Genomic DNA, 21,232 nt, shown 5'->3' on the forward strand with positions numbered 1-21,232 from the left:
TGCTTTACTTTAACAGTATTTGTGATCCAGTTTTATTACATTTACTTTTAAAAATTAGCCCATTTTAAAGTAGTGCTCTTTCTATTATATCATGTTAAAAAGAAATCTGAATACCATCACTGATCAATACTTTTTAAGAAAAAAAATAAGTTTTACACAAATCTGAAGCCACAAACTGTAGTTGGTGGGTTTCTAGCCCTCCATTAGCCAGAAAAAAAGAGGCAAACAAACTTATTTGTGCTTTAGAGAATATGCCCAGTCTGATCATCTTGTCTTTGTTTTCTTTTCAATTTAAATTCCTTAAAGGCAGACAGTGTCCTTGGAGTAATTTTATATGACAGCTATGACAGCAGCCTGCACATGTGTGAGATAAGAACTATAATGCTAATATACTTTGTTAAGTATGTTCATTCTACAAATAAAATATTTGTTGTAAAAAAAAGAAAAGGAATACAGGTGCATTTAAAGTAGAAAACAAGTTACCACATAATCTGAAGCCTGAAAATAATCACTATTAAATATTATTTTTACTTTTAAACATGATTTTTTAAAAATCTCCGAGTATGTATATCAGTAAAAAAGTTGACATGTTTTACATAAGACTGTACCAAATATGCTGTTCTATAATTAGATGTTTCCATTAAACAGTATATTGTTAGCACCATATTTAGAATTTGCCTCAAATTCTCCTACTGGGTTATCAGAACTACCTAATTAAAATTGTAAAAAACTTTACTGTCCATCTTTAAATTATTTTTTAGTTTAAAAATTTAGTAAATTAGTTTTAAGATATGCTGCTTTGTAAAACATTCTTCTCAATTTACTGCTACTCACCATCTTTTTAAAAACAATTTAACCATATTTGAAAAGCATTATAGGTAAAATTTATTAAAATATCAGAAGCAAGGCTGATTTCCATTTATGGGCTTTATCCATATTTGTATCATTTCTCCCAAAGGGCCCTTCCTGGCCCTAGAAAGTATTTGTTATTCATATTACTTATTTTAAAAGGATTAAAAGCTAAGTTTGATCTCTATAGTATTTCAGTTGTAAATTCAAGAAATCTGTTTCATATCTAATCTTAAACATTAAAAATAAGAGGTATGGTAGAAAGCATACTAATCAAAATTCTTATTTTGGGGTTCTGGTTTTTCATTTACTATCTATGTCCTATTAACCAGATTACTCTTCTCTGATCATCAATTTCTGCATTTAAAAATTTGTATTGTAATACTTCACAAGATTGTTTAACAGAAAATTAACATATTTAAAACATCTTTGAAATGTATGTGAAACATCTTTTTTTTTATTTTTATTGTTATGTTAATCACCATATATTACATCATTAGTTTTTGATGCAGTGTTCCATGATTCATTGTTGGTTCATAACACCCAGTGCTCCATGCAGAACGTGCCCTCCTCAATACCCATCACCAGGCTAACCCATCCCCCCACCCCCCTACCCTCTAGAACCCTCAGTTTGTTTTTCAGAGTCCATCATCTCTCATGGTTCGTCTCCCCCTCTGACATACTCCCCTTTTCTTCCTCTCCTGTTATCTTCTTCTTTTCCTTTTTTCTTAAAATATGTTGTGTTATTTGTTTCAGAAGTACAGATCTGTGATTCAACAGTCTTGCACAATTCACAACGCTCACCGTAGCACATACCCTCCCCAATGTCTATCACCCAGCCATCCCATCCCTCCCACCCCCAACCACTCCAGTAACACTCAGTTTGTTTCCTGAGATTAAGAATTCCTCATATCAGTGAGGTCATGTGATACATGTCTTTCTCTGATTGACTTATTTCACTCAGCATAACACCCTCCAGTTCCATCCACGTCGTTGCAAATGGCAAGATCTCATTCCTTTTGATGGCTGCATAATATTCCATTGTGTATATATACCACATCTTCTTTATCCATTCATCTGTCGATGGGCATCTTGGCTCCTTCCACAGTTTGGCTATTGTGGACATTGCTGCTATAAACATTGGGGTACACGTACCCCTTCGGGTCCCTACATTTGTATCTTTGTGGTAAATACCCAGTAGTGCAATTGCTGGATCGAACGGTAGCTCTAATTTCAACTGTTTGAGGAACCTCCATACTGTTTTCCAGAGGGGTTGCACCAGCTATGTGAAACATCTTTAAGATTGTTTGCTTATAAGTAGGTGGACATTGAATAAATCAGGCAAATTTGGATTGGAAACTAGGCCCTGATAACTGACTCAGCCATGTAAGCAAGCCTCCATTCTCCTTTCTCTGAAATGGGCTAAAATACCTTGAAAATTAACCCACCTTGGAAAATAAGCCCTTACATTAACAGTAACCAAGTTATTCAGATATACATGTTAGAGAAGATAAATAGGCCTGTTTAATTGGTATATATGGTACTTGTAAGGGAACAGTAAAGGATAGGGCTAAAATAAAGAAGTAGACTGGGTCTATTTTTCATTGTGGAAATCCCTGAAGACCAGCTACAGACTTTTGTTGTTGTTAGGCAGTGGTTAGCTTTGGAAAGTTTTTGAAGAGGGTGACACTGCCAGAGCTGTATCGTAGACATAAGTAATGTGGTAGTAGTTTGTAGGATGGATTGGAGGGGAGAAATTGGTGGCATGAGACTGAGCAACTGTATACGTTTGTATCTTGTGTAGTTGTGGAATGTCAGGCATTGGTTAGAAGATCATAGTACAGTGATAGCACAATGTAGTTTGCAAACTTTCTGGCTCCTAAATTTTACAGCCTATTAGCTTTTGTGTACCTTTTTATACCTATGTATCTTCTAGTATCCTGACTCTCCCATATCCTCCTCGAAGTGCCTAACAAAACTGAAGAGAATAATACTGCTTCTGACATAGACCTAGGCTAATGTGTTCTGGCCTTTCTTTACTTTGTGAAGCATTTCAATAGAATGTGTTGATTTTATATTTGCCTTGTCATTTACAGTCTTTTATAAGGAACCTATATTAAGAAAATCAGTATTTCTGATGTTTAGTGCATAGTATCTTTATTAAAGATACTGGAAACTTAAATTTTTCTAGCATATATAATTATGAAGAACTCCATAAATCAGTAAGAAGACAGCAACCCGTTATGGGTAAGCAATATAAGCAAGTACTTCACAGAAAATATGAAAAGATGTTCTTATTTTCCATAATACAAAAAATACAGATTAAAACTACACTAATATATCATTTTCACAAATCATAGTAGCAAAATTTTTTCTGCATATATACCTAAGCATATGAGAAATAAGATAAATACAAGGATAATTATTATATAATTGCTTAAAATAGCAAAAAATTGGAAATACTTTAAATGTCATTCATACAATAGGATACTATGTGATCATTAAAAAGAATGAAGCCACTTCATATATATTGATGTGGAATGATGTTCAAGATAGTTTGCGAAGTGAAAAAAGTGAGATGCATAACAGCGTGTATAGTACATCTCCTTTTGTGTTGTAAAAACTGTGTACATAGATTATAAAAAATACAAAATACATCGACCAACCACCTGCTATGACTTCAGCCATCCTGGGTCTCAGATATATGTAATATGGCACGCATGGCATTTCAGATAGATGTACACTTCACTATTGCACTATTACAAATCCCAGTAGGCTATCCTGCATGGGTTAAATGGACTGGACCACATGTTAACAGTGAAGGCTCTCCCTGATCTTTGCATGAAGGCTAGACTAGCAACCTCCATGTCTTCTTTTGCCTTCATGCCTACTTGGCCTTTCAAAAACAGTGTCCCCCTCCTCTCTTCTCACTAACCAGTTGTATAAGATGGAGCTTTCTGAAAAGCCAGTTAGGTCATTTACGTTAGGCTGGTGTTAATTACAGTCCCTTCAAAGTGTAATTCAGGGTCCTTTGGAGGCTGTGAGAGTCTTCCTGATGGACCATGAACTAATCCATAAATGCATATCTTTTCTTTAGATCTTCTGGGTTAATAGTACAGTTCCATGGACTATCATTTTTATGTATGACTAAGGATTTCTTATAGTTAGTCTGTTGTTAAGAGTTAAGATTGGGTTTGGTTTCTTGTAACAGAAAGATAAAAATTAATAGTGGCTCAAACAAAATAGAAGTTAATTTCTCTATTCCTTTCAAGAAGTCCAGAGGTAGTCTGTCCAGGCCTGGTATGGTATATCACAGAGTCAGAAACTCAGATTCCTCCAATCATGTTGCTCCACTGTGCGGTACAGTTCAGGTTATGTCATGATTCTGGATGACTACAGGAGATTGAACCAGCACTTCTGCTTACATTAACCAGAACTTGGTTACATAGCCACCTTTGTTTAAATGGAGGCTGAGAAATGGATTCTTTATTTCAGTCAGCCATTAATTCAACTTAAAAAAATACATAAGAGATTTCCTTACTAAGGAAGATGTGGAAAATATTTAGGGACTACAGTCTCCACCATTCCTATTAAATGAATAGTTAAGAGTTACTACAATTCTGTATGCTTAAACTTAGCTTATTTTTATAATTCACAATGTTCTACTTTGAAATCTGCCAGACAGTACTTGATAGTAATAAAAAGTTACTGAACATGTACACCCACAAATCATTAGAATTCCTTTGATTTTTCAGCAAGAATGCATTATTATCTATATATATATTTTTTAAGATTTATTTATTTGAGAGAAAGAGAGAGTACATGAGAGGGGGGAGGGTTAGAGGGAGAAGCAGGCTCCTCACTGAGCAGGGAGCCCAATGCAGGCCTCGATCCAGGGACTCCAGGATCATGACCTAAGCCGAAGGCAGTCGCTTAACGAACTGAGCCAACCAGGCGCCCCTATCGATATATTTTAAATTAAAAATTACTGTTAATAATCTCCAATTCTTTATTGCTGTGGTTCCCCCACCCCTAGAGTATAGAAATAATGAGATAGGTAGGCTATGGGTCCTTTTTCTCTTCCTCAGTAGCCTAAAAGTGGGAGAAGCAAGTGTTTGTGTACCGTTGCCTTTCTTCCACATTCATGTTGTTCTGCCTGTTTAACAGACCACTGGTTAACTAGGGATAGTATTATTCCTCTCAGAAGAGAAAATAAAAAAAATCCTGCCTGCACTTTTATGAGGCTGCTCTTCCAGTCCTTGGTACTGCTTCTAGGTGTTCACCTGGAAAACCAATGGGATGAATCTTTTTTTAAATTTTTTATTGTTATGTTAATCACCATACATTACATCATTAGTTTTTGATGTAGTGTTCCATGATTCATTGTTTGTGCATAACACCCAGTGCTCCACGTAGAATGTGCCCTATTTAATACCCATCACCAGGCTAAACCATTCCCTCACCCCCCTCCCCTCTAGAACCCTCAGTTTGTTTTTCAGAGTCCATCGTCTCTCATGGTTCGTCTCCCCCTCTGACTTACTCCCCTTCATTCTTCCCCTCCTGTTATCTTCTTCTTTTTCTTTTTTCTTAACATATCTTGCATTATTTGTTTCAGAAGTACAGATCTGTGATTCAACAGTCTTGCACAATTCACAGCGCTCACCATAGCACATACCCTCCCCAATGCCTATCACCCAGCCACCCCATCCCTCCCACCCCCCACCACTCCAGCAACCCTCAGTTTGTTTCCTGAGATTAAGAATTCCTCATATCAGTGAGGTCATATGATACAGGTCTTTTCTGATTGACTTATTTCACTCAGCATAACACCCTCCAGTTCCATCCACGTCGTTGCAAATGGCAAGATCTCATTCCTTTTGATGGCTGCATAATATTCCATTGTGTATATATACCACATCTTCTTTATCCATTCATCTGTCGATGGACATCTTGGCTCTTTCCACGGTTTGGCTGTTGTGGACATTGCTGCTATAAACATTGGGGTGCACGTACCCCTTCGGATCCCTACATTTGTATCTTTGGGGTAAATACCTAGTAGTGCAATTGCTGGATCATATGGTAGCTCTATTTTCAACTGTTTGAGGAACCTCCATACTGTTTTCCAGAGTGGTTGCACCAACTTGCATTCCCACCAGTGGTGTAGGAGGGTTCCCCTTTCTCCACATCCCCGCCAACATCTGTCGTTTCCTGACTTGTTCATTTTAGCCATTCTGACTGGTGTGAGGTGGTATCTCATTGAGGTTTTGATTTGGATTTCCCTGATGCTGAGTGATGTTGAGCACTTTTTCATGTGTCTGTTGGCCATTTGGATGTCTTCTTTGGAAAAACGTCTGTTCCTGTCTTCTGCCCATTTTTTTAAATTTTTTATTGTTATGTTAATCACCATATATTACATAATTTGTTTTGGTGTACTGTTCCATGATTCATTGTTTGTTCATAATACCCAGTGCTCCATGCAGAATTTGCCCTCCTCAATACCCATCACCAGGTTAACCCATCCCCCCACCATCCTCCCCTCCAGAAACCTCAGTTTGTTTTTCAGAGTCCATCATCTCTCCTGGTTCGTCTCCCCCTCTGACTTACTCCCCTTCATTCTTCCTCTCCTGCTGTCTTCTTCTTTTTATTTTTTCTTAAAATATGTTGCGTTATTTGTTTCAGAAGTACAGATCTGTGATTCAACAGTCTTACACAATTCACAGCGCTCACGGTAGCACATATCTTCCCCAATGCCCATCACCCAGCCACCCCATCCCTCCCACCCCTGACCACTCCAGCAACCCTCAGTTTGTTCCTGAGATTAAGAATTCCTCATATCAGTGAGGTCATATGATATATGTCTTTCTCTGATTGACTTATTTCACTCAGCATAACACCCTCCAGTTCCATCCACGTTGTTGCAAATCTGCCCATTTCTTGATTGGATTATTTGTTCTTTGGGTGTTGAGTTTGATAAGTTCTTTATAGATTTTGGATGTTAGCCCTTTATCTGATATGTCATTTGCAAATATCTTCTCCCATTCTGTCAGTTGTCTTTTGGTTTTGTGGACTGTTTCTTTTGCTGTGCAAAAGCTTTTTATCTTGATGAAATCCCAATAGTTCATTTTTGCCCTTGCTTCCCTTGCCTTTGGCGATGTTTCTAGGAAGAAGTTGCTGCAGCTGAGGTCAAAGTGGTTGCTACCTGTGTTCTCCTTTAGGATTTTGATGGACTCCTGTCTCACGTTTAGGTCTTTCAACCATTTGGAGTCTATTTTTGTGTGTGCTGTAAGGAAATGGTCCAGTTTCATTCTTCTGCATGTAGCTGTCCAATTCTCCCAACACCATTTGTTGAAGAGACTGTCCTTTTTCCATTGGACATTCTTTCCTGCTTTGTCAAAGATGAGTTGACCATAGAATTGAGGGTCCATTTCTGGGCTCTCGATTCTGTTCCATTGATCTATGTGTCTGTTTTTGTGCCAGTACCATATTGTCTTGATGATGACAGCTTTGTAATAGAGCTGGAAGTCCAGAATTGTGATGCCACCAGCTTTGCTTTTCTTTTTCAATATTCCTCTGGCTATTTGGGGTCTTTTCTGGTTCCATACAAATTTTAGGATTATTTGTTCCATTTCTTTGAAAAAAGTGGATGGTATTTTGATAGGGATTGCCTTGAATGTGTAGATTGCTCTAGGTAGCACTGACATCTTCACAATGTTTGTTCTTCCAATCCATGAGCATGGAACGTTTTTCCATTTCTTTGTGTCTTCTTCCATTTCTTTCATGAGTATTTTATAGTTTTCTGAGTACAGATCCTTTGCCTCTTTGGTTAAATTTATTCCTAGGTATCTTATGGTTTTGGGTGCAATTGTAAATGGGATCGACTCCTTGATTTGTCTCTCTTCTGTCTTGTTGTTGGTGTATAGGAATGCCACTGATTTCTGTGCATGGATTTTATATCCTGCTACTTTACTGAATTCCTGTATGAGTTCTAGCAGTTTTGGGGTGGAGTCTTTTGGGTTTTCCACATACAGTATCATATCATCTGCAAAGAGTGAGAGTTTGACTTCCTCTTTGCCGATTTGGATGCCTTTGATTTCTTTTTGTTGTCTGATTGCTGTGACTAGGACTTCTAATACTTGGGATGAAATCTTTGATCTGGCCCAGTACTGCCTACTTTCTTGCCTCCATAATCCCTCTTCCGGCCTTCCCAAAGAGCTTGCCTGCCTCTCTACAGTTTGCTGTAATAGCCTATCACTTGAACTTCTAATTTCCTTATTTGTAAAAACTTTAGTCATATGTTGGTTTTCCTCAAAAATATTTTACGACCTGAGTATTACAGTCTGAACAATGAAAACTGATAAAACTCTGTACCCAATGAGCATTTGTCAGCTTATTTTATGAAGAGAGTTTGGTTTTACTTTAGGCTTTTTTTCTTTGTTTGTGTAACCTTTGACTTTCATATGAGAATTCAACCTACATGAGGCTCAAATACATTTGTGTCCTTAAGAATTCAGAGTTCTATCCCAACATCCCCTTCAGGAAGTGAGAAGAAAAAGACACCTTTGCATCTTGGCGTCACCTCACCTTCAATATCTGGCTGTTTCCTTTTGGAATCTCTCCATTTGGTTGCTGCCTATTGGTCCCTGAACTCAGCTTTGGGAGCCAAAATGCAGAGTGTCAATGATTCTTTCCACAAATCAATCTGCACTTATTCTTCACTTTTTAAAAGTTACTAGCTTGGAGTTCTTTGAACATATCAGGCTACTGACATTACTGGGCCTTACCAAACTTTACTCTTTTTCTTTTTCTCATTCTTCTTTTCTTCGTTATCACCTAAATTTAAAATTTAGCTTAAATCAAAGATGTCAGTTAATATATCCTGTTTTTAAAATTTAGCTCAAGTATTCCCTTCATAAGGAAACAGCAAGGGTGCCTGGGTGTTTCAGTTGGCTAAGCATCTCCCTTCAGGGTCCTGGGATCAAGTCCCGCATTGGGCTCCTTGCTCAGCAGGGAATCTGCTTCTCCCTCTCCCTCTGCCCCTACCCCGGCTCGTGCTCTCTCTTGCACTCTCGCTCTCTCAAATAAATAAATAAAATCTTTTTTTAAAAAAAGAAACAGCCAATCAGTGTTCATGCTTAGACCCTAGGACTGCCTCTCTTACAGCACTCACATTACCACTCCCTAGACAGAGTGTTGAACTTCTGACCTCCAGAGCTATATGGCACCCAAAGCATAAAAAAGTGAAGTAGTTTCCTAAAGTCACATAGCCAGGAGGTGGCAAAGCAGGAATTTGAACCAGATGTTGTGGCTTCATGGTGCCCTCCCTCTAATCTCACCTTGTAGTTATGTTGAGTCATGGTTTCATGCTGTGCTGGGCCTATGAACATTCATAAATAGGAATAGGATTATAGAAGTAAACAGTGTACTGGAATGATCCTAATTGGAGCCAGGATTTAAAACAATAAATAAGACAGCTACAAGGGGCATTTTGAGGTGGTTGGGGAAATTTGTGGACTTTATGTTAGATGATATTGTAACAAGATTATATGTCTAAGGTATGATAAAAATATTATGATTATATAAGGGAATGTCCTTGTTTCTTAGGAGACAGACACTGAAGTATTTAATTTAAGGTGGAGCTGTCAAGATGTGTGCAACTTTAAGTGTTTCAGGGAAGGAGGCATACAATGAATGATAGAACAAATATGGCAAAATGTTAATAATTGATAAATCTAGGGTAAAGGATGAGTGAGTGTTTATTGTTGTATCAGTGTATCAGGTCTTTGTATCAATAAACCATTCCCAACTTAAAACCAAAAAAAAAAAATAGTGATATGATTCTGATGATTATGGTGATGATAATCATGATAGAAAAGAAGGAAACAGAGAAAGGTCCCAATTTATATAAAGGAAATTATTTTGTTTTTAATATATTGTAATTCTTACACTGGAAAATTTATGAACTATCATTTATAGAAATTATTTATCCTATCAACCTCAAAGTTTTTGAAAACATGGACTATAGGTATTCTGGTACTCAAAAAGAAACTAGAAAATTTCCTTTTCAGTCCATCAGCAAATATTTTCTGAGTGTGTGCTCTGTGCCTGGCTTATTTTGAGACATAGCCAGCTCATTTCTTCCAGCTCTAATGTTCTATGGTTCTGTAACGCTAAGTATCTAAATACAATAGCTACTGTAGCTCAAGGCCAAATCACATTGGTTGCTGTCAGCTTGGCATTTCCTAAGCATCAACTTAGTACCTTAGCTCTTGGATTTGAATGTGAAGATTAGTGAGGCCTTGAAGGCGGGGACTCAATTTAGCATCCCAAACATTATTGCTAGTAAGAGAAATGAAGGCGCTTCATAATCTTTAATAAATTTTCAGGGCTATCATTTCTCTTGAAATTGCTTTCAAATCCTTTATTTTGCATGGATAGTTCTGGAATTTTCATCCTAACAACTACATTTCATTCAGCACTTGCTGTGGGCCAGGTGTTGTAAAGGAGGTACTTTACCTGCTTTATCTATAATTCTTAGAACAAATACCCATCTTGCCCCATGGTCACACAGCTGGTAAGTGCAAAACTGGATTTAGCAGAGAGCTTTTTTTACCTTTACACTATGTTACCAAAACCTAGATCACAAAGAGGGAGTCTGCGGAGTGTAGCTGGGCTGCTTGCCTTTGTTTACCAGACTTATACCCTCTCTGCCAAATTAGAAAGACAAATAAAATGTTTTTTTTAAGTGTCCCATTCTTATCACTTATCATATGGTACTGCCGTTTAATTTTTGCTTCCCCATACACCAACCCCCCAACTCTTTGAGGACTAGGAAACTTTGTTTTATTCATCTTTATGTTCGCAATGCGTAACACATCGGTGCTCCGTAAATGTTATTGAACTAAATTATTAATGGGCCAACGGGAAAAATGGTTATAGTAATGGAAAACAAAACATTTTCTTATGCTTTTCCTATGTACTGGATGCCCTTTCTTCACAAAAACAGTTTTCTGATATGCTGAACCCAGTTCTCACTGTTCGGGCCTCTGTTTAATTGAGCTCAATAAAATAATCAGAAATCTGAGTCTGGGGCTCATTTAGCTGTGCCTATAATCAGAGATTTATGTAGCCCAAATTTAGTAGCATTTGCATATTATTAAGAGTTTTATATTTTGCTTATTACTACTGTCAAAATAGTGGAAGAAAAATTTTTGTTGAAAGCTTTTTATGTTAGAGAGAAAAGATCATGTTAAGATTATTCAGTTTCCCTTTTCAAAGCTACTATGGGAGTCCCCCCAGCCTGAAGATTCTCTTCTGATTACTCTCTTTATCATCTCCTTTCTCACAGTTTAGAGCTTAAAGTGAGAATTTTTTTTAAGTGTGTTTTCCTGGCATCTCATGTTTAACAGTGTCAGGGGTTTGTGTCCCTGGAACGAAAACTGTTTCTCCAGAGCCTTTTTTCTCTCAGCTTCCAGTGAAAAGAGGGGCGAGGCGAGCCAGTCGCTTACCACAAAGCAATGCCACCACAAAGGAAAGATTAAGGGTTTAGAGAGAGGTCAATGTGGGTTTTTCTCTAACTAAACACTTTCCTAAAGTTTCCTTGTGGAAAAATAATGAAGTCATCTCAGAGTTTTTAAAGAATTTTTATTTCTTTTTCACCGTCTGCATTCGCTTGTCTTCTCAGCATGGATGTTTAATCTTCCTAGGCTTTGTGAATTGGCCCAAATGAATAAGTAGTGAGCTGTCTCTCTAGGAGCTAGAGGCTTATTCTAAGGGCCTAATCACTGAGTAAACACATCTTTGCCCTCCCTCTCACAACTGCGATATAATAGTTGAGATTCTAGCACAGTAACCTGGATATTGCAGGGACCAATGCTTTGAAATGCAGAATGGTTGATCCTCCAAAACAGACAGTGCCTGATCTTCGCCTGCCTCTTTCTTCTTTTTTAAATTAAATATTGCCAAAGAGACGCTGTTTTATTGCTTGATATTGTGCATTAGTGCCCTGGATTTCCAAGTTTAGTTTCAGTCAACACTGTTGGCTGCACTTATAGGGAACTCTGCATGTTGGGTTTCTTAGTAGCCTCTTCAGCACATGTGTGTTTGGTTTGGAAGAGCATTTAAATTAAATCAGTGAGATAGCAATGTAAATCGCTAATCTCTTTCCCAAAGTCTAAATGTTCCATTGCAGTGTTCTTGAGAGAAATGGACGTTTTAAAGATTTAGCCATTGCCATTGTTTGGTTAGAAATATGCTGATTTAAAAGTGGACAGCTCTCTTGTTCCCATTGTCTCATTAAATGTAGTTGCTGAGATACGATCAAGCAGAATTAGAGGTTGACATCTCTCTGTCTTTTCAGCTAGAGAGCTCCTAAGAAGAGGAGCTCCGAATTTGTTAGTGCTGCCAGGTTCACGTTCCTTTCCCTAAAGCAGCAGATTTCTAGATTCTTTTACTGAAAGTGGTTTGCATGCTGCTGCCATTTGGTATCTTTTTTGCCCGGGGGGTTGATAATCAACATTCAAGTTTCTTTCATCAAACATGCCGAGACCTATGCTAGCTTTAGGGATGCAAAGAAGACTGAAAGAGACCCAGCCCTCACCCTTGAGAGACTTTGTCTAGAGGGGAAACTGATAAACAGTGATGATACTAATGGGAAGAGATAGAGGCCCAGAAAAGGAAGCTCTTAACTCTGCCAGAGGGAATTGGGGAAGGTTTCAGAGGCATTTGCTTTGAGACTTAAAGAATGAGTAGGAATTTACCAGATAAGTATCTCTTCAACTATGTATCTGATTACAAACTTCTAGAAGCCAGCTACTGTTACCTTCAGACATCAGTATGGATGAAAGAAACCCTGAGTCTGTCTTGCTCACCATTTTATTACCATTGCTTCCTCCTCGGCTCGACACAGTATTTCAACAAATGCTTGTTGAATGAATGATTAAATGAATTGACACATGGAAACAGCTACTGTTGTAGTAACTGAGCTACTTATTTTCAGGACTCCTGTCCTTATTCCCATTACCTGTTGTCTCTGAGGCCCCAGAAGCACTAATGTATGAGCAGTGGCCAGTCTGGCATCTTCATATTCTATGAGCAGTTCAAGCCTTAACTACAGTATGGTTGATCTTCCTACTACTGCTGTAGTATCAGAGCAAAGAGTACTAGGCGTGGCGTCAGGAATCCGGGTTCCAATCCCAGATGTACTACTTACTTACTAGTTGTGGTAGAATTTATGACAAGTCTGCTTTCTAAACCTCAGTTTCCTTGTATGCTGATAAAATTAAGAATACTACTTTACAGGCTTTTTCTGGGGAGATAAGTAGATAATGGGTGCGTAACAGTGCCTCCCATTTGTAGTAGAAGATTTGGGGATCTTAATCTACCTGTATACCTTAGTACAGAATTTACCTTGGAAGAAAATATTTTGATTACTTTTTTATTATTATTATAATTTGGATTATTTATCAGGATAATTCCAAGCATCAAACTTCAATATCCTTTCATCAACATGAGCCTTATATTTTTCTGTAAGTGTCCTACTTTTTTTGGAATCCCACACAGTGAGTTTTTCTTTATTATCATCACATCCTTATTTAATATGAAGGGAAAGACCCTAAGCTTCCTTAAAATTTTCCTTTCCAGAATTTCACAAATTGGTTTGTATATTGTCTTTACCATAAAATTTATCTTTCCGTTTCCTGGCAACTGACTGTTGTTAAACTCTATAAGGTAGCACCAAGAAGTTTGTCAATAACAATGTAGGCTCTTTAATCATCATTGTCACTGTTATTGTTAAAGTTGACATGTTGCAAATTGTGTTGCTCAATTTCAGTTTTTAGTTTCAATTATTTTATTGACTATCCAACTATGACAGGACACTTTTAAGAGAACAAATGCCATTTCTTGAAAGCAAGTTTTATCAAGCAAAGAGGAAGGAATAATTCTCCCTATGAGAAACCAGAGGGAAATTTTCTGGAACGTAGACTAGAAAGAATTCATGTGAGGCGAACTATTTTCTACTATCCTTCCATTGACAATTAGATGTTACATGCTCTTACATAAGGACTTTAATATGAGAACACATTAAGGGCTTTGAAAGTACCTGTGGAAGTAAAACACAACTTCATTTCAGACCTTTTCCTTTCAATTAGAAGAGACTTTCCAGTGTTCAGATTAAAAACAAAAAATACTAAGAGAGATTTTGGCAACCAATCTTAATCAGTATTTTTTCTGTGTACAAAGTTGAATAGTTCAAAATTAATTTTCCCTTTGTAAAGTATGTTTAATATGAAGAATTGTAAACCCATTTTATTTAAAGAAAATGCAGTTCCGTTGCATATTCTGCTTGAGTTAGGCTTGCACATGTTAATAAGAATCTGTGACAGTGGTCTGTAAAACAGAATATAATCATCCTACCCTCTTTAGGGTTTAAGGAAGCAAAATTTATTCATATTAGTAAATGCTATAAGAAGTCCAAGTGTCAGGTACTCTTTTAAAGGGAGTAGCATTTAATTTTTGTCTTTGCTGTTTATATCCACAAATTATGCTTTTCCAAAATTCAAGAAATCTCACATTAATGGATATTTCAATTCATCAGTCTTTTTTCCTCTTTTCAGAGAAAGCTTCTTGCTATCTACCTCCACCATGATGAAAGTGTATTAACCAACGTGTTCTGCTCACAAATGCTTTGTGCTGAATCTATTGTCTCTTATCTGAGTCAAAATTTTATAACCTGGGCTTGGGATCTGACAAAGGACGCCAACAGAGCAAGGTAATACTGTTGTTCACAAGTTATAAGTTGGGCTTCTATTTTTTTAAAAAAGTTATCATTGTATTTGGTTTCTTATCTCATAAACATTTTCATCCTCAGCATTAAATTCTCTGCCATTACATTTAATTATATAAAAGCTATTTGTTGTAGCTAACATGCAGTTATTTACAATGGGAAAATATACCTCAATTTATAAACGATTTCTAAATCCAAGAATAACCCAAAAAACAAAACCAAAATACATTGTTTTCATCTTTTTGGAGTAAAACTGGTACAGTACATATCTATATACTGTATATTCCAATGTTGTCTTCTGTTGTTTAATATTTAGAGAAAATATGTTTTTAATAATGTTTAGAAAAGGCAAGGGAAGTCTAACATATAATCTTAGTAGTAAGTTTATTTTTTAGTAATTCCAGTGAAGAAGGCAGTACATTCTGGCTAGTCCATGGAGTTGGTAATAGCTTAACTCTAGCATATACTAATTGATGTAATTGCTTTATTGCACACATTCTTTTGCACACATCCATATTCTCAGTAGGAAAAAAAAAAGTCCTTTTCCTTGCTGTCAGGATAAATTTACTTAATTTGTTAATCATAATACCTATAAATGATGAATAATTCTTCATATTTTGCCTATTTGAGTTTCCCATCTGAAATACATTTCATCATGTTTAATTACACATGTGGCCATAACATCCAGTGATGTTACTCTGGGTGTGTTAACACAATAATAATCACAGGCTGCTGGTTTATGAGCAGGGAGATTAAATTAATTCATTTCAAGGCAAGCCTATTGTAGTTACCTAATTTAAATGTTTAAAGAACAATTAGAAATCATCTGATTTTTTTTTTATTATTTTATAGCTCGCTGAATCTTTGCTCATCATTTAGACTTTGTTTTATGTAGTCTAAACCTGAAAAGAAAGATGATTCTTCCCTTAAATGTGAAGCAAAAGAATGTTGAAGCAATTTCTTCATCTAATACTTCATTTCTTTAAGCAAATGGTTAGGAAATTTCACAGGATGACTTCGTTCTGCATTGGAAATGTTCCCTGTTATACATAAATAAAGAACCTTTAGCACCTGTATTTGTTTAAATTAAATCAGGTTATTATTCACACTCAGTTAAAGGTGATGAAAAGCAGTGCCAAAAACAGATAAAAATGCAGCATCGAAGGTCTTTCATGAAGCAAAATACATAGACTGGAGACTTGGCTAAATCTTTGACCATTCACTGGCAGTAAGGAATCTCCTCCTTTCCTTTTATCCACAACTTGATGGAGAAGGAAACACTATTTCTAAACCATCTGTAGTGGCTAAGTTCAGCAGGCTACCTGCTGTTATTTTGTTCTATCCTCCATTTAATTCCTTAGTTCCTTTTATTTTACAATGACAAAAAATTGCAGTGTAGTTTCTTTTGAAAAACAGTGTTTGAGGGTTTTTTTTTTTATGACTGGCAATCAACAGCCATGTAATTGCTTTGTTATGTTTTACTAAAGAAGTCTGTTAAGTAGCACAACTTTGATACACTAGTAATAAGAGTTTGCAGGTTACAGAGACACCTGTGGTGACCAAAGCGACAGAAGCTGCTTATTAGAAAGAGCCAGTACAGCTGTGTCCTATTAACTCCTTATGACACTTTTTTTAAAACACAAAATAAAGGCCTTGTTTAAGGCTTTAGAGCTATTTCTCAATGAATTGCAGGACCAACTAAGCGGTATGATAGGCTATTTCAATCTACATTTTTAAAAAATATGATATCTCATTATTACTATTATTATTACATTCATAAAAAAGAAGTGATATTAAAGACTAAAAATAGAAAGATGTAGGAATTTGTTTTAACAAATATTTATAGGAACAATAAACAGGGCCAATGGGAAGAAAGAGAATGTTAAAATTTCTAGAATTTAGGATACTTGGCAATCCTTACTCAAAATCAAATTCTATCCATATTACAAATTAAAAAGTATTTTAATTTAAGGTATTACATTTCTCTCTATAAAGCAAAAGAATTATGTAGATGCTTTTCATGTACAGCTCCTCATTATTATTGTTAAAGCAAATGGAAAAGTATACATTTTACACACACAGGATAAAAATTCATTGAAACGGCATATTCCTAAAAGAGAGTAAAAGTGGATTTCTTTTTGCTATATTAAACTGTAAGAAAATTTTAATTAATTAGTCTGATTTATTGTCCCAAAAAAGGATTAGCTTAGCACCGGTTTTCTGACCACCCATCATAGATTCATCTAAATATAATTGTCTAATTGAGTTTCTGTCTTTGTGATCTTACTTAGATTTTTTTTAGCACCACATTTTATCCAGAGGTGTTTGTCATAAAAATTTATTGCATTGTCCATTTGATACTATTAACACTGAGTAGCAAAACCTCAAACTTTCACCCTCAATTCAGTAGAAGACTGCTGCACTAATATTTATTGGTCATTGAGCTACATTTCAAAAGTTGCTGTGCCATCATTTGCATATTACCAGAGTTAAAATGTGACAGATTAATATGTGAAAATATAGAAGAGATTTCTAGGCATCACAAACTAGATTGTTGCTCTGAGTTTCCTTTTAACTGTGATTTTCTTACAACAAATGTACAAGTTTGGAAGTAAATTCCTTGTGGATGGCTTGTCTCATCCCATATCCGGCTCTTCTAGTTCAAACTGATGAACACATTTTTAAAATCCTGAGCCTGCCTGTAAGCTGGTTAGTCTGGATGACTCCTTAGTGATTTTTCTGGGACCACACCCTGACATGATAGGTAGGGACATTTGTGCCCAAGGTGGGTAGGGTCTTGCCAAGCATATTTACTTTTCCTTAAGAAATACTCTGCCAGGGGCACCTGGGTGGCTCAGTCATTAGGCGTCTGCCTTCAGCTCGAGTCGTGATCCCAGGGTCCTGGGATCGAGCCCCGCATCAGGCTCCCTGCCCCCTGTTTGTGTTCCCTCTCTCACTGTGTCTCTCTCTGTCAAATAAGTAAATAAAATCTTTAAAAAGAAAGAAAGAAAAATACTCTGCCAAACCTACAGAAACATTAGTCCTCCTCAGTTTATTGTGAATCTCTCATGTGTAGAAGATAAGTGAAGAGTTTTGAACTAAGTGAATGCTTTGGTAAAGTTACCAGAATGTGAGTGCCAATTGTGGTTAGAAGTTAAATTTCCTGATTTCGCTAACAAACTAGAATAAAAAAGAAATAGATATCTATCGAATGTCACTGTTATACACCTCTGTGATGTTGATGATTTGGATTTCCCACCTCCAAAATGATTCTAATAACTTTCTTTCTAAGTTGAATACTTAGGTTGACCAACCTATAGCTGTATAAAATGGATTAGAGTAATTTCTGGATTGATCTTGGAACATTCCAAATATGAATTGGGACATCAGACTGTAGCAGTAATGATTATGTGCCTAACTTCTCCCTCACTAAATTGTGATCTTCTGGATCTTATGCATATTATTTATCTCATTCAGCAAAGCACTTTAAATTTACAAAATTCTAGGAGAAAGAAACTCATTAAGCATTTGGCAAATGAATGAATGCATTCCACCAAAGAATGTGTTTATAATTTCAGTATTATATATCTAAATGTAGGTTTCTTTCCTGGAAAACTCTGTACAGTCTTGTTAGCTGCCATGTCTACTTGGAATTCAGGTCCATTCTTTCTTAAAGCAGTAGGCAGTAAGCCCTTGTTAGTCTTAAGAATTGCTAGAGGGTATAATTTCCTAAATATCCATCTGAATAATGATCCTGAAAGAAACAGTAGGGTATATCTGTAAATGAAAGAGCTAAAAACAGATAATAGTATAAACAAGGAGATCCCGCAACTCACTTCTGAAAGTGGCTAAAAGAATATCTTAAGAAACATATATTTCCTTCATGTTTATTCATTGAGTAAACATTTACTGAATATTTCATGTGAACCAGGAATGGTGCTTTGCACTGAGGGTAAGAAGATGAAAAAGATACAGTGCTTACTCATAGTCTAGTAGAAAGACATGGAGCTAAATACGTAATATTAAGTATGCACAAGGTGCTTTGGGAATACAGGTGAAATTCATAGGGAGTTACTCTACCTGAGTGGGCTAAAGGACTTGAAAGAAATGACACACAGAAAAATGAAATTAGAACTTTTGTTCTTTTTATTTAGAGATTTTTATATTAGCAGCATTCCTAGTTTATTGGGTTGCAGATATTTGCTATTTTTGTAAAAGAATATTGGTATTTTAAGCCTCATAATTAAATATCAGAAATGAAGGATCAGTGGCTTACATAATTGTGGAGGAGAGGGCCCTGGCCAGCTAGTGTAATCATATATGGTCTGAACCAGATAGAGGATTAAGGTCAACCAGCAGGGATGGACAGATCACAAGCAGTTGTTTTGTTAATGATTCATCCCCAGTATTGGCATATGCTTACAGGCAGACAGTGGAGCAGAGATCAGATACTCTTTTGGATGTAGAAACATATAGAAAACTATCATGGATTTAACAATAAAAATATATTTAAGGACAATATACTATTAGTAAACAAATGCTTGTGCTATAAAAGAATAATTTCTTAAAATTCAGGACAGGTGTCACCTCTAGGAAGCCTTGCCACTGTCCATCCTTCTCTTGCCTCTCAGTATGAGTTAAAATGCACATTCTTTATGCTCCGATAATATCCATATACTAATCTATATTGATGGAATTCATTACACTATATGGTTATTGTCTGTCTCCCTATTAGGTTGTCAGCTCCCCAAGGGAGCTATGTCTGTAATCTCAATGTGTTACACAGTGCCTTTGAAAAAGTGAGTGTTATATTGAAAAATAAATAATCTCTAATAGTCTTATTGAATAATGAGAGAGACCAGCTTGGGTAATGGAAAAAGCATGGAAATGCTGCTGTACGACTCTAATTTTGTGATCTTCCCCCATAGCTGTTAATAGGACTAATAAAGCAAAAACCTTCATTTTCCTTGTAGAATGAACTAACAATGTCCAGACCAGGTACTTTGTGTTCTGCTGGCCCTGAAGCACTTGAGAATATTGTGACCTGTGCTCTGTGCGCCAGGCACCCACACACCATCTGGAAAGAGACTTGAATTCCAGCCTAGATGAGTTCATCCAGTGGTTCCAGAGTTTCTTCCCCAGATTCACCAACTCTCTCATAGTCCTGAAACAATTGGCCCCTCAAATTGGGCCATTCTGGGATGGAACTCTGAGCCTTCTGTGGTGGTGATGGCGCTGATTAAAGTAAACATGTCCATAGAACCAGATTGCTAGCCTGGCTACGTGATGACATATGCCACAGAGCCAGGCAAGTTCCTTTTGGGCACCATTTGAATTAATTAAATATAGGTAGTACTATATAAAGCACAAGTACTATATAAAGCACAATAGACATTAATTTCCTTCCCTCTATTAGAGTTATTTGGACATCTATTGGTTGCATGGGAACATTGGTACATGAGTGCCCTTGGTGTGAAGCTGTGTTTTTGGCTATAGTTGCTTCATCAAGAAAAGCTACATAACAGGGCACCTGGGTGGCTCAGTTGGTTGAACGACTGCCTTCGGCTCAGGTCGTGATCCTGGAGTCCCGGGATCAAGTCCCACATCAGGCTCCCTGCTCAGCGGGGAGTCTGCTTCTCCCCCTGACCCTATCCCCTTCTCATGCTCTCTCTCTCTATCTCATTCTCTCTCTCAAATAAATAAATAAAATCTTTAAAAAAAAAAGGAAAAGAAAAGCTACATAACATGTGGCACACTAAACCACCAATATTAACCAGTAATAAGTGAGTTAATAGGTATCTCTTTTTCTGACCAGGAGGGCCCACAAGGCAAATGTCTCCATTCATCCAGGATAGGTACTGGTTTATATGATATAATTCTAGAAAACTTAAACATTGAATTTGACTAGAATAGTGCCAGCTGAGGTCACCAGCCAGCTATGAGTTGCTTATATGTAAGTTTCTGAGGTGGAAATGTTTAGCACATCAGCGTACATGCTACAATTAGGCATTGCACACTACTTCTAAGCTGTGTTCTGAGTAGCTGCAAACAGTTACCTAGGAATTACAGACAATTACACAGGTTGCATGTAGCATATACAGAGTGTTGTATTAAATTTTACCTACACAGTACCAATATTCACGGAATTCTATTGCCTGTTAATATTAGCTTTTGAACTGCATGCCCTTAGGTGCAATATTTCAGATCACTGTAAACTTCTGCTGCTATGCTGACAGGTACTTGTTAGCCTTAATATTCAAATGATAGTTTTCCACATTACTTAATCTTTGGCAAGAGTTAATTGACTTAAAGCTCTTATTATCAGTAGGCTGTCTTCACCTGCACTTTCCATCTCAGTAATTAGCCATATTCACAGTGGCATACCCTTAATTCCAGACTACTCAGTGCTTCATGCCTGGCTGAAGCCTAGATGACCATGTTACTCTAACCCTACACCTCCATTTGATCCAGCAAATTTAGCCCAGGTGTGGGGTCTGGGTGGGAGACTAAGGAGTGTTAATTTCCAGCTGCTACCCTGGGAGCAGATATGGATTCTGCAGAAGTAGCTGATAAAACAGATGGATATGTTGTGGTCAGGGA

The 21,232-nt window shown here is 36.8% G+C and overlaps 1 protein-coding gene across 8 annotated transcripts in view; it reads left to right on the top strand.

Annotated features, from left to right (window-relative positions):
• The window catches only part of FAF1 (Fas associated factor 1), a 487,148-nt gene that overhangs the window by 353,754 nt on the left and 112,162 nt on the right, over positions 1-21,232 (top strand). For all 8 annotated transcript variants that reach the window (XM_073896766.1, XM_025871569.2, XM_025871572.2 and 5 more), the window contains one exon: positions 14,463-14,617. In XM_073896766.1, the coding sequence (XP_073752867.1) occupies positions 14,463-14,617 (155 nt within the window). The remainder of the gene's footprint in view (positions 1-14,462; positions 14,618-21,232) is intronic.

Source organism: Callorhinus ursinus, unplaced genomic scaffold (assembly GCF_003265705.2).
Source record: "Callorhinus ursinus isolate GAN/ISIS: 27379988/994484 unplaced genomic scaffold, GSC_fseal_2.0 scaffold9, whole genome shotgun sequence".
NCBI lineage: Eukaryota > Metazoa > Chordata > Mammalia > Carnivora > Otariidae > Callorhinus > Callorhinus ursinus.